This window comes from Daphnia pulicaria, chromosome 7 (assembly GCF_021234035.1).
Source record: "Daphnia pulicaria isolate SC F1-1A chromosome 7, SC_F0-13Bv2, whole genome shotgun sequence".
Lineage (NCBI taxonomy): Eukaryota > Metazoa > Arthropoda > Branchiopoda > Diplostraca > Daphniidae > Daphnia > Daphnia pulicaria.
The window spans coordinates 6,824,632-6,837,497 of NC_060919.1; the positions used below are offsets into that span (position 1 = coordinate 6,824,632).

A 12,866-nucleotide genomic window follows, 5' to 3' on the forward strand; every position below is an offset into this window, starting at 1 on the left:
GGATAAAATCTCTTGAGTCAACAAGTCTGGCCTAGTTCAAGTTTTGTCGATTGTTGGTTAGTGGTAATTGGAGATTCATTGTGGGCGTAAATTGAAAGCTTTCTTACACAGGACAGGAAAACATAAATGTCTGCTTATCGATGGAAACAATGAACTAGTATAGTCCTTTCTTCATCTATGAAAACCTGCCGATAAAATTTTTGTAGACTCATTAGCTCAATTTATTATTCTGAAGACTGCATTTAGTTTCTTTGTTACCTGGTATAACCTGGAGAAACCACATTTAAGTTTGCAGGCACTTTTTCTAGATATCTGTTCCAATAATTGAAGAAATTCCCTTCTTCTTTCTGTCAATGTAGCTTTACAGACTTCTTCTTGGTATATAAAATGGGATTCACACATTGGTAACTCTTCTTACTTCTTTTAAAACCATTTCAATGGCTCTTTCAATTGTAACACAACGCCAGTCTTTCCTCTTCAACACAGTTTTTGGTAATCTAAAAAGAAAAAGAAAGGAAATTTTGACAGAGCCACAGGACTATAAAAAACAGGCCAACTTGCCCCCGAAAAAACGGCCGACCTACCCCATGGGTAGGTGTCATAGCATCTTTTCAAATTACTTACATAAATAAACACAAAATTGGAAAAACTATTTGATTACCAGTTGGCTAAATGAATTACCTTTCTAAAAAAGCAAATCTCTTGCTTGTACACTCAATACCTAATTGATGAAAAGGTAATCACTCCGGGAAAAAAAGTTACTGGCGGGTGACGAAAAACGTTTTTGGGCTTTAACAAGCGATCCACGATTCAAGTAGACCGAAATCCCGGAGTGGCTTTCCAGATCTAAATCCGGAAAAGGCCTTAAAAATATAATAAAATATAGGCATGTTTGTCTTCGCACGCCGGATTTACCTGCGTTTGCAGAATGACAAAATTCCTACCCGTTTAGGAGTTATTTAACTCTAAAGTTTGGGTTTTTTAAATTTTGTCAGAAAGTGGGGGGGCTTTGACATCCATTTTGGGAAAAGCGGGGGAGCTAGGGAAAAAACTAATTTTTTAAAAAGGTTTATTGCATACTCAACCATTGAAATCCAAAAGGAATTTTCTTTCCGGATTTTATTGGTTGAGATATGACTGATTTAGTGAAAGGATAATTTAGCTGGTTTCCCTCCCTGGCTTGCAGCCATTTTTTCGTACGGTCCGCTGCGCTCCTGGTGGAAGCCAGCAGAAGGTCTTATATATCGGCCTTCACATTAGACCCATTGCATTTATACAGGCCTTCATATATAGTGAACCCAGATTTCTTATTGGCCGATGTATAAGACCTTCTGCTGGCTTCCACCAGGAGCGCAGCGGACCGTACGAAAAAATGGCTGCAAGCCAGGGAGGGAAACCAGCTAAATTATCCTTTCACTAAATCAGTCATATCTCAACCAATAAAATGCGTATGATCCTACCAGTCGATTGTACCAAGCATCCAATAGACGAAAGGGAAATAAGAGATAGAGTCGAGGAAGGCAACATCTGGCTTGCGTTCCAGCAGCAGCACAATGGGATTTAAACTCGACTTTGTGCGAAAATGAGCTCTCAGCGGAATGACAAAATTATAGATGCCCGTTGACGCGTAGTCAGCTGCCAGGATGATGACTTTGTTGGACCAATTGTATTCCTTGGCGCTCCGGTGGCTTGAATGCTCGCACACCTAATTCAATGGACGAAAAATTTCCATTGATAAAACTTTGCGCACTTTTTTTTTCGCTGGGTAAAAGTTCTACCTGAGTGAGTTGTAAGCAGCAAAGTGGTTTCTTCTCTTTCAATAGGTAGCACAATGTGGGGCTAACGCCGATGTAAGGCGACACCGGAGGAAAACCTTTCACGATCCTGTTTTTTTTTTTTTTAAATTATTATTATTAATTAATATTATTTTTAAATAACTATAATTTAATTCGTTACAAATACAGCATTTTAACTTACGAGATTTTTTCTGTGGGAGCAGGCCAAGGAACGTCGTCCTCGATCTCATCTTCACTATCTTCCGTGGCTGCCTGATGCCCGGCTACCAGGTTTATGGTTGAGCCCGAGAACATATCGGGCACTGGCAAAATGCTTGGCCGTCGGCTTTCTGAAAATGAATTAGATTGGATATTAATTCTCAGTAATGTGAAATTCGTTGTTGCGTTCGTACAGATACGACAGATACGCTTGACCTTTTCATACAGACAGAGCTGTGTGAGTTATAGCCTTGTAGGTGCGAATTATGTGTCTTTTGGGACGCTCATTCCAATGTCTTAGAACTGACTAATTGATTGTTATAACGACTACAAATAGTAATCGTTTAGGCTTTCCATAATAACTTTAAAAAAAAAGAAAAAAACTACTATTTGGATATCGTTGTTTAAATTTAGAGGGAAATGATCTTGCTGGATGCCTTGTTATATCTTACTGAAAATTGTTAATGCTAGAGATAAATTTTTAATTTAGACTAAGATAAAATTATTAGGCAAGTTCTGAATTTAAAAAAAAAATGCCTGCTGTCTGGATAAACACTTTACCGCTCTACTTCATAAACCTGTAATTTCCGTCACACGAACCCACTTACCCCGTCTCCTCCACACGAAAGTAAAGGCCTTAATCAAATACTTGTGGGTGATTATAACCAACATTCTAATTGAAAAAGAAACTAGCAAGCTGAAAAGAGCCAGAAATAAGCAAGAAAATGTTCCAGAAATGTCGTGCACTTCCAGATCATCTCCACGTCTAATAGTTGGAACGCAATTTGGCTAAAATTACTGTCAACTTCATACATAGCGTGTTTGGCCATTCTAATATCATTCCGCTTATAGCTTCGACCCGCTTCGACCTCTCGATATAAATAGCTAGCTGCTAGCTGCACCCACGCTGAGGCTCTGACCACGTCAACGGCACATCACTCTCATCGGACGAAAAGTCAACAACCCCCCTTAATAAAGCAAAGGCTTATTTATCAACTCATCGACAACGGATCATCAAACAAACACGTACTCTAAGGGCACTACTCTATAATAGAGCGTCTTAATTCGGCCGCTAATACTCTATACAAATACTCTGCACCTAATACCCGACTAATACACTGCTAATTAACTCATGCTGCTGTGCTGCACGCGAGACCCGATTCACCCGACGCCAACAAAGATAACAAAGACAGAGATGCGGTATGACGTTGGAAGTGATGATGACTGTATGGATGATGTACTGGATGATGTATGTATTGGATGATGACTGGAAGTGATAAAAGAAAAGGCGGACCGTGGGGATCACAACACGGTAGGCCCTATACGCTATACCCTGTCAGACACACACTTCTGGCAGGATTGATTGGAATCGTACATCTCCAGATAAATCTTTAAAAATCACTTATGGCATACGAGTCTTGATCATACAAAAGACGCTAACAATCCCTGTCATATCATAGAGAAAATTCTTATTTGTCTTTGTTTTATTTGTTTTATTTGTTTGTTTTTTTTCTTAAAGAAAGTCCAAGTCACTTTTATTTTTGGCGCAATTTGAATTTTGTAGACTCACCGCAATGACCAGTCGGAACGGCTAGAAGGCCCGGTGAATCACTTTTCGGCACGCCGAGGAAATTGCTTCCGCCGCCCAAAATCGCTGCATTGCCCAGACTCTGGTTTCCTAGCGAACATGCCGTTGTGCTGTCAACCGAATCGTTGCGATTAATAAAACTGCCCCGGCGCGGCATCCCAGTGTCAAATACTAAAACAAACCATCAAACATCCGCAGAAATGGTTAAATGGTGAAATCAAAATTGACGTCATTGTTTGTTGTTCAAAAAATTCAGAAATTACAGTTTGGCGACGAACAGCGAGCTGGTAATCCGTCGTAAATATTTCCCTGGAACGAGGTCTGCGTTCGGCTAGTCGGAATGATGTGTCGTATTCGTGTGCAATATTCGACGCAGTAGAGAAACTCTGGCGATGCGCTAGCTGTAGTTTCATGTATACAACGAACGGGCAGAAACCACGAGGCCCACGAATGACTTTGAACTTTCCATGTTTTTATTGACTCCTTTTTTGTTTTTCCGCATTTTTAAGGATATTCAGTTTGATTTCATCGTAATTCCATAAGAGAATTTTGAATTAGAAATGGCGCCAAAAGTTTATCAGTTATTGGGGAAACTGATAAGAAAATGTTTTCCCAGTTTTTTTTTTCGTCTGCTGCAGTCTGCTGTGGTTACGACATTCAACTTTCCGACATGGATCTCCCTTGCATTCAACTGGAAGGTCCGCTGGATGGAAATCGCCTTTTCAAATGCAAATTCCGGGGCAAGGGCCCGTTTGCACTGAAGAAAATTGAATCGACAGCAAAAGACTGGAAGAGTCTCGTAGGCTTGAGAAATGAGAATGTCGTTTGTTATCACCACTGTGACGTCAGAGATTCTATCAGGTAAGTCCAAATAATACCCATCTACGAAATATTAGCTCTACATTGCTCTTCTATAGCTACCTTGTAATGGATCTGTGCTGGGCATCAATGCTGGACTTTTGCCTGGGGAGACTACTCGATGTTTCAGATGTGGAAATCGGCCGGATGATGGCAGAAACAGCCCATGGTTTACATTTCCTTCACCAGAGCAACATTGTTCACGGCCGCCTGGGACTTGATCAGGTTCTTTTGTGGAGGAAACGTCCGAATTTGAAACCGATTGCCAAAATATCCGGATACTATCCTCATCAAAACCAGGTATACACAATCAAAATGTCAATAACACATAATATCTTCTTATGGAAACGAGACATTTTTTCTTGAAGCCCCGGATCGAGGACGATCTCGAGGCCCTTGGGCGCATTTTCTACTCCATGGCCGCCAACGACGTCAATCCGCCCAAGAAACTTCCCGTGTCGTCGAGGCAACTGTCACTGATCAGTTTCAACCAACGGACGTCGGCGTCTGAAATGATTAATCTGCTCCTGATGGATTCCAGTGATTCGAAACCAACTTCTGTCGAAGCCCTACTCCTCGGCCAGTCCTTTTTCCAGACTTCCTCATCAGCTCGGGATCGTTTAAGGGACGTAAAGGAACTAGACGACTTCAAAAAATTTGTCGAAGAGGATTTTAAGGACGACGATATCAACGGCTTGAAAGAAATGATAACCGAATCACTGGCTACTGACGAAGACATTGGGGAGTTCGTGTCAAAAGCGTTCCATAAATACCCTGAACTATTTGCGTTATTTATTTGGGATTTGTCATCATTCCCGCCACTTGAAAAAGCAGTAAGTGATGCCTTTTATTATTTTATTAAGCGTTTTTGTTACGTATTATGTCTGATTAATCAATTAATTAATTAAGAAATTCGTCGAACGCCCGCCACCGAGTAAACTAGGCGGTGGATCCGCCGGAATGGTGTTGGCAGGCAGATGGATCAGAGAAAATGGAGAAGAATCGCCCGTCGCCTGTAAAAGATTTTACAGGCACAATAACGGAAACGAAAAATTTTATAAAGAATATAAAACCCTCCGACAACTGGACCATTTATTCGTTATCAAATGTTTTGGGGCGTGCGAAATCGAATTTGACATGTGATAGTTCTGATATCGTCATTTCAAACTTTCAAATAAGATACGATTTATCATTTCTAGGTGCATCCTCGTGGAGCTGTGTGAAGGGACTTTGCAAAATTATATCCTAGGAGAGTTAAAGAGCATCCCGAAAAACTCCCTGGACGATAGAAACATTTTGGGCCAAGTGACTCTCGGCCTGGCCTACATTCACAGCAAGGAAATTATTCACAAGGACTTGAAGCCGTCAAATATTTTGCTGTGGCGATCAAGTGTTATAAAAACGCTCGTTTTGGTCAAACTGGCCGATTTCGATTTTGCTAAGCAGTCGAAGACGAGCAGAGGCGACTTCAGCGCGACTTACCGGCCGGGAACGGAAGGCTACATGGCGCCGGAATTACTGAAGGGAATGTCACAGAATAAAGGCCAGCAGATGAGAAAAGTGTTGGCTACCGTCCACAGTGACGCTTACTCTCTGGGAATCACGATTGGCTTCACGGTTTTGAAAGGACAACATCCATTTGGAAATCAGCAAATGATACGGGGCCGAGTCATGGAAAGCGGAGCGGAACCTGTTCTTCTAGGCAATTTGGATTGGGACGTGACGGATTTGATTCTGCGATTGACCAGAGAAAATCCAGAAGAGAGGCCTAATATTTCCTTACTAATTTATCACCCATATTTCGTACTGGCCAATGAGAAAAGCCGGGCTCACTTTGCGGATAAAATAGATGATTATTTCAATCTTTTTCAATCGCCGTACGAAGCGCGAATGACGTACGTCAACGAAGTAAAAATTCAGGAATGGATGCAAATTATTACAAGCCAGACGGAAAGAGAAACCAATCCTGATGTGAAAAAGTGGCTTGAGCAAGTAAATCTTGTATATAACTTTCACCTTTCAACATGATGATACAAAATAATATGGTTTTTCTCAATTCTATAGATGTCAGAATTTATGTCTCAGGAAACGCGACTCCATTTGGATAACTCGAAGGGATATTACGAGAAAATTAAAAAGGAAATTCAAAGAGATAACGAGAATGACATCAATAAAAGATTTTACAACGACACGTCAAAATCAAAATCAATGATGGTATGCATTTGAAATTTATCTCTATGATAAAACAAACTTAAAGTTACAGACAGTTCTCAAATAATTTGCGCAGGATTACTTCAGAGATTGGCCACTGTGGACAAGGAAATTGATTCAATCGGGACCCAGATTTTCTGTTTTGTACTTCTGGTGTTTATTGAATGACAGAAATGAGGATTCCCCTACACCTACACGCCCTCACGTGTCAATCCAAATTATGAATAATTATTTGCGAGAGAAAAATAAGGTCCAACTGCCAGATATGTTTCGTGTTGCAGATATTCTCAAGGTGATGCATGGTGGCCAATTCCATAATTATTTACCGTTATGTACATAAACTTTCTCACTTACAGATTGAAGAGCATGTTCACGCCTGCCTACATCTGAAATCCCAAGAAGAAATAAAGGATGTCTGGAACCATAAGAGAGCTGGACTACTTGCTGCAGGCATTATTAGCGATGGACAAATTCATCGTTGGTTGAGAGAGCTGCCCTGTTATGCCACTCCGCCTTCAATAATCAAAAACCTGGTCCACAGAGTGGAGAATATTAATTCGTATCACGAAGATAAAACGACAGTGTTGCACTGGGTTTTGACGAATCGATGGGAGAAAATTGACGTCTCGATTGTGGTGGAACTTTTACGAAGGAAGGCCAATCCCAACATGGGCGACAAACAAGGAACGACGCCTGTACATTATGCGGCCAAAAACGAATCGAGTGAGGGACCAACAATCTTAAAATTTCTCCTGGAAAACGGCGGCGATCCTAACCAAGCGAACGGACCTAAACGGAAACGAACGCCGCTACATTACGCAGCCATGAACGAATCCAGTTATGCCCCGAGCATCGTAAATATCCTCTTAGCCTTTGACGCGAACGTGAAAGTGAATGTCTTAGATTGGCATGGATTCACACCTCTTCATTATGCAGCAAGGAGCACATCGAGCGAAGCACCTGACATCTTAAAATCTCTTGTCAAAAGTGGGGGTGATCCTAACAAGACATTGTCACGAAACACCATTGAGCCACCCTTTAGAAGGACTCCTGTTCACATTGCAACATTGAACGAATCAGAATCAGGAATGAAAATGTTGAAAACTCTCCTGAAAAATGGTGGCAATCCTGGCAATCCAAATTTGTTTGATTGTTATAGAGAAACTTCAGTTCATCTCGCAGCCCAAAGTGAATCCAACTTTGGACCCGACATAATGAAAACTCTTCTAGAAAACAAGGGAAATCTGAATCTAGCAACTCATATGAGTAAGTTACCGATTCATTTTGCGGCCGAGAATACGTCTTCTTCAGGACCGAGCATTATGGAAATTATTCTAAAATGTGATGGAGATCCCAATATTGCATGGCATGATGGGGTACTGCTGTTCATACTACAGTGCTAAATGAATCCGAGGCAGGAATGCAAATGTTACAACTTCTCCTGGATCACAACGGAGATCCAAATAACAAAGCTTGCCGGGCAAGAATAAGCCCTGTTCACCTGGCAGCCGTAAGTAAATTCCGCAATGGCCCTAATGTCTTGAAATTGTTGCTGGAAAAGGGCGGCAAGGCTAACGCCCTTGATGGAGATGGTAGAACTCCTGTCCACTCTGCCGCTAAAAACGATTCTGAGTTTGGACCGGATCTCTTGAAAATTCTAATAGAGAAAGGGGGGAAAGTTGACGTTTTTGACACACAAAAAATTACGCCTACGCATCTGGCTGCTGCCAACAGTTCGGATAGTGGACCAAGCATCTTGAAGATTCTTCTAGAAAATGGTGCCAATCAAAACACTGCGGATGAGAATCAAGAAACACCAGTTCATTACGCAGCCAAAAACAAATCAAGCTCCGCCCCAAGCATTTTAAAAATTCTTTTGGAAAACGGAAGAAACTTCAACGTGTTTAATCGTTCGAAGGAATCACCATTCGATTTGGCAGTTATGAATACATCGCACTCATCGCCGAGACTCTTGGAAATTTTTCTGGAAAAGGGTTTCAGTCCTAATGTAGCGAATTCCGAAGGAGTTACATCTGTCCATTTAGCGGCTGCAAACGGATCAAAATCAGGACCGAGACTTCTAACTCGTTTACTAGAAAATGGTGGGGACTGTAACGCCGTTGATGGAAAAAACAAGAGACCTATTCATTACGCGGCCGAGAACAGATCATGCGTAGCCACAGAAATTGTGAAAATTCTTCTAGATAAAGATTGCGATCCTAATGCGATTTTTACTTCGGGCGTGACTCCTGTTCATCTTGCAGTCCAGAATTCCTCAGGACTGGGCATTTTGGAGCTTTTACACAAAAGAGGAGCAAATCTTGACTTTTGTGATGAAAGTGGCAGAACACCTGTTCATCGTGCAGCCGAGATCAAATTAAATCCAAGCATAATGGAATACCTTCTGGACAACGGCGGGGAACGTTATGTTAATGCGGTTGATGTCTGTGGTGAAAATTTTACGAAATATAGTATGGGTGACACAGATTGGCGATTTCGCGAACTCGACCTATCTCCTGATCGGAAAAGAAAAAGAACGCCTGTCCATTATGCAGCCGAAAACGAGTTTTCAGGTTTTTATCCGGAAGTCCTCGAACTTCTTCTTAAAAGAGGTGGGAATCCCAACTTTGAAGACGAACGGAAAAGAACTCCAGTCCATTTAGCCGTTCGAAATCGAGGAATGAAGAATTGGAGAGTCTTAAAAATTCTCTTAAAAAACAAAGGAAATCCTAACGCCGTTGACGACCAGTTGATGACACCTGTTCATTTTGCTGCTATGCATCCACATGAAAAAATAAAAATGATGAAACTTCTCATGAAACACGGCGGAGATCCAAACGCTGTTGATTCTTCCGGGCGAACACCTCTTCATTATGCGGCCATGAATGAATTTATCGGTGCACCACAAATCATGGAACTACTTTTAGCAAATAACGGAGATCCGAACGCAGTTGACAATTCTGGACTTAACCCAGCTCACTGCTGCCGTGTTAAGAATCCATCGGGAAAGGTGGCCGAGAGAATCTTGGAAACATTGATGAAGTTCGGAGGCAATTCTGATGCTGCTGACCGTGAAGGATGAACACCGAATCACCAATTGACTTGGCCGCCAAGGGCTAATCGCGAGTGAAATGCAAAACATGTGGCAAATTCTGAATAAAAAACAACGAAACTTAATCTCAACGATTTCAATCAATAAATTTGTTTTGTGGTTTCAATTTCAGACGTCGAGAGAAGGTTCAGGGGATGGTACACGATTAGTTGACGTTGACCGTGCTTCGTCCTGCCACCCCACATCGCACTTTATTACCTGGAATGATGGGCATATAGCTATTATTAATCCATATATAAAGCAATAATCTACGAAATCAACAACTCGTTTGCCAAAAAAACATGTACAGCATTCCTACGGTTAATTAAAAATGTTCAAAATGGGTAATCACGTTTGAAAGTGATGTTTAACGTAAGAATAATAATAATGAATGATCATTTATCTCAAGTCAAAAAATCACGCTCACATCGTATATGTACATCGTGATTTATGAGCATACAAATTTAATATAAATAATAGCATAGCTATGCAATTAATCGATGCTGAGAATTAAACCATGTTGGGAATGAATCATGATATGAGAAAGTAATTATACGAAGCAACAAAATCAATAGTGTTTTTGGGCATTTCAAAGAAATATAGCATTTATACTAACTAAGGGTTTTTTTTATCGTGAAAAGGAATTATGTATTTTTAATTGAAAAGGGGACTTAATTTTATTTCAACGAATGTTAGATATGTAGAAAGGCATGTCGTGCAAACGATGGACCATTACAACGTGAAAGAATGTTGAAAAAGTTTATATGATAGATTTAATGATGATTTTTCGTATAATGGAATTTTTTTCAGAATAAGAATATTTAATCACAGTTTCAAATTATTTTACTTTGAATCCGTACAACAGAATATTAATCAATCCCGCTGCCATGTCGATCCAACAACAATGTGGATTGTGGAATTCTTCAGTGGTAAAATTATTATCTAGTTAGAAAACTCTTTATCGCGTCGAATGCGTGAAGAAAGCTATTTGAAATTTCCTACACGATGGCGATAATCTATATGAAGAGAATCAAGGCAGTGGAGGCTACGGGGAATTATATCAGATAGATCAAATTTTCATGAAATGTGTATCTGTGCTTTTGCGATTTATATAAGAGAAAAAAATAAGCAAGGCATTTAGTATTACGCCTTCCAAATATTTATAGTAGTCTGAATACTACACTAGCTGGAATGGACAGTGAACGGTTCGCGGATTTCCATTGTGATTGAAGTATTCTTTTTTTTGTATACAGGTTTCAAATTTCTTCAGTCTTCTGATTCACAGACGAAAATTGCGGGTGTAATTGGTTTTGGAAAGTGACTGCTACTGGTGGCAATAGATTGAGCTACGGGGGGAGGGTGGTGTCATACGATCGTACCACGAAAGTCTAGAGACTCCTCAGAGTCGCTACACTGTTGATCGGCCGGTGGAGTCACCTCCAAACCAATGCTGCCGTTAAGAGGAATTTTGATGCTTCCTCCACGGAACCCCGCCCCGCCAAAAGAGCCACCAATCCCTACTGAAGGCTCCAAATTTAAACTGACTTCCTCTACACTTGACGTGTTACGTGCGATTAACCCTTGTCGTAGAGAACTAGACCGTCTCATTAATATGTCGTCGACACGAAGTGAATGAGATCTGCCACGATTTGCACCCAGGCCGGATGGGGGACCTAACGAGATGTCTGGGCTATCCGGTAGCGAGAGGGAATTGGCTTTTTGTGGCATCGGTTTAGTGCTGTTGCGACGACGTCTTTCTTCGCAAATGTTGATGTGCGATCGACGGCGACTGTTGTGTCGTTCGAACGTCTTCTGAGCCGAGAAGGGACTCGGTCGGATCAGATAACTGACGTTACAAAACAAAATAATAATAAGGAAGAATTAGTTTATAACTAATGTATTTTTTAACTTGAAAAAAAAAATCTTACATGATATCGCCTTCTTCCAGCTTTAAATCACAGCTGGGGTTTATGATGACATAAGAAAGAGATGATCTCTTTTCTGAAACATCGTCATAGTCGAGGGTATCGATACCTAGGCTGTCCATCCTTGAACGAACTAAGCTGGCAATTTCAGCTCGTTCAATGAGTTGTGTATGATTATCACGAGCCTCGTCAGTCAGCTTTCATTTTCGCGGTAATTGGAAAAGAAAATGGACATCAAGATCAAATTAATAAAATTAAGACTGCCATCTATTTACCAGTGAAACACGGCCGGGATGTTGACGTGAATGGACAGGGCCTTCATAGTTCCCTCGTCGGGGGATATCAGCACAGCCAGTATCTTCTCGAGCCATATCCTCGCTTGTCTATTTAAAATAAGAGAGAGAAAATTTGGGGGTATTCAAATTTCAAAAGCAAAATGAATCAATTTAAATATTATAGGTGTAGTTACAGTTTCGGAATTGGATGTATCTTGCGTCCGATAGATGCCAATAGGTATTTCACATGTGGTGGAACACAGTTTCTGATAAAGTCGTCCGTAAGTGCGGATCCACATATCTTCCTTGGTAATCTTCATCTGCGACCCAAGCCAATTTTTATTGTTCGACTCAAATAAATCGTCAAAACTAAAAAAAAAAAAACTAACCGAACTCAGAAATCCGGATCCGGGAGCTTGATCGATGCCAAGCAAGAGACGGACGAAGGTGATCACGTAGTCCTTGACAAAAGCTTGATACAGTAGAGTGTCCAACATGCTGGCTGAGAAAACGCTTCCGGCCGCAAAGGGCAGTCGAAACATGTAGGAAATGTGTGATCCTCGCTCCTTCTCAGCCTTTTCCATACGTGACAGATGCAAAGCGTACTTATCATGAGCACGAAACTGCATAAAACGCATGTTGGACGATTGGCTTAGTTCCGTAATGGTTTTAATGCTCGGGAAAAACCTATTAATTCCGCACGGTATTTCGGAATAATAATTTTAATTCGAAATGTAAATTTGTTTTCTTCTGGCAATTCATTACTTGAACATCGTCTGAACCGAGACGATAGTGTTGCAATCAGAAAGTGTGTCTTCTTCAGCTGAATTAGAGAATTCCTTGTTGACGACGACTACGTTTTCGGCCAGTATAATGCCGGCTTTAATTAAATCGTCCAAACTAAAAAAAATTCAATCACAATGT

General features: G+C 40.9%; 3 protein-coding genes and 1 long non-coding RNA gene across 7 annotated transcripts in view; 2 read left to right on the forward strand and 2 right to left on the reverse strand.

The window, feature by feature from the left end:
- Nucleotides 1-105: 105 nt before the first annotated feature.
- On the reverse strand, nucleotides 106-454 carry LOC124351120. The gene is made up of 2 exons (XR_006921385.1): nucleotides 259-454; nucleotides 106-185 (listed from the first exon to the last, which is right to left on the reverse strand). It is a non-coding gene; the product is annotated as an uncharacterized LOC124351120 (long non-coding RNA).
- A 3,798-nt stretch (nucleotides 455-4,252) lies between these two features.
- On the forward strand, nucleotides 4,253-8,071 carry LOC124348551. The gene is made up of 8 exons (XM_046798780.1): nucleotides 4,253-4,443; nucleotides 4,500-4,740; nucleotides 4,809-5,273; nucleotides 5,350-5,579; nucleotides 5,640-6,432; nucleotides 6,505-6,654; nucleotides 6,728-6,943; nucleotides 7,008-8,071. Exons 1-8 carry the CDS (start codon nucleotides 4,253-4,255, stop codon nucleotides 8,052-8,054), a joined length of 3,333 nt encoding a protein of 1,110 aa, XP_046654736.1. The 3' UTR covers nucleotides 8,055-8,071.
- On the forward strand, nucleotides 8,072-9,733 carry LOC124348552 (ankyrin-1-like). The gene has a single exon (XM_046798781.1). It carries the CDS (start codon nucleotides 8,072-8,074, stop codon nucleotides 9,731-9,733), a length of 1,662 nt encoding a protein of 553 aa, XP_046654737.1.
- A 413-nt stretch (nucleotides 9,734-10,146) lies between these two features.
- LOC124351119 (potassium channel subfamily T member 2-like) overlaps nucleotides 10,147-12,866 on the reverse strand; it is a 41,688-nt gene continuing 38,968 nt past the window's right edge. For 3 of the 4 annotated variants that reach the window (XM_046801883.1, XM_046801882.1, XM_046801884.1), the window contains 6 exons: nucleotides 12,708-12,842; nucleotides 12,332-12,629; nucleotides 12,137-12,262; nucleotides 11,943-12,050; nucleotides 11,671-11,864; nucleotides 10,148-11,588 (listed from right to left, as the gene is read on the reverse strand). In XM_046801883.1, coding sequence (XP_046657839.1) covers nucleotides 11,108-11,588; nucleotides 11,671-11,864; nucleotides 11,943-12,050; nucleotides 12,137-12,262; nucleotides 12,332-12,629; nucleotides 12,708-12,842 — 1,342 coding nt within the window. In that variant the 3' untranslated portion in view covers nucleotides 10,148-11,107. Of the gene's footprint in view, nucleotides 11,589-11,670; nucleotides 11,865-11,942; nucleotides 12,051-12,136; nucleotides 12,263-12,331; nucleotides 12,630-12,707; nucleotides 12,843-12,866 lie in introns of all 4 variants that reach the window. The other variant, XM_046801881.1, reaches the window with a different exon arrangement.

Excerpts from the sequence above, each read along its gene's own strand:
- LOC124348552 (XM_046798781.1), top strand. The coding sequence starts at position 8,072 with ATGCAAATGTTACAACTTCTCCTGGATCACAACGGAGATCCAAATAAC.
- LOC124348551 (XM_046798780.1), top strand. The coding sequence starts at position 4,253 with ATGGATCTCCCTTGCATTCAACTGGAAGGTCCGCTGGATGGAAATCGC. Across the intron at positions 4,444-4,499 it reads GACGTCAGAGATTCTATCAG|CTACCTTGTAATGGATCTGT; the intron begins GTAAGTCCAAAT and ends GCTCTTCTATAG. Across the intron at positions 5,274-5,349 it reads TCCCGCCACTTGAAAAAGCA|AAATTCGTCGAACGCCCGCC; the intron begins GTAAGTGATGCC and ends TAATTAATTAAG.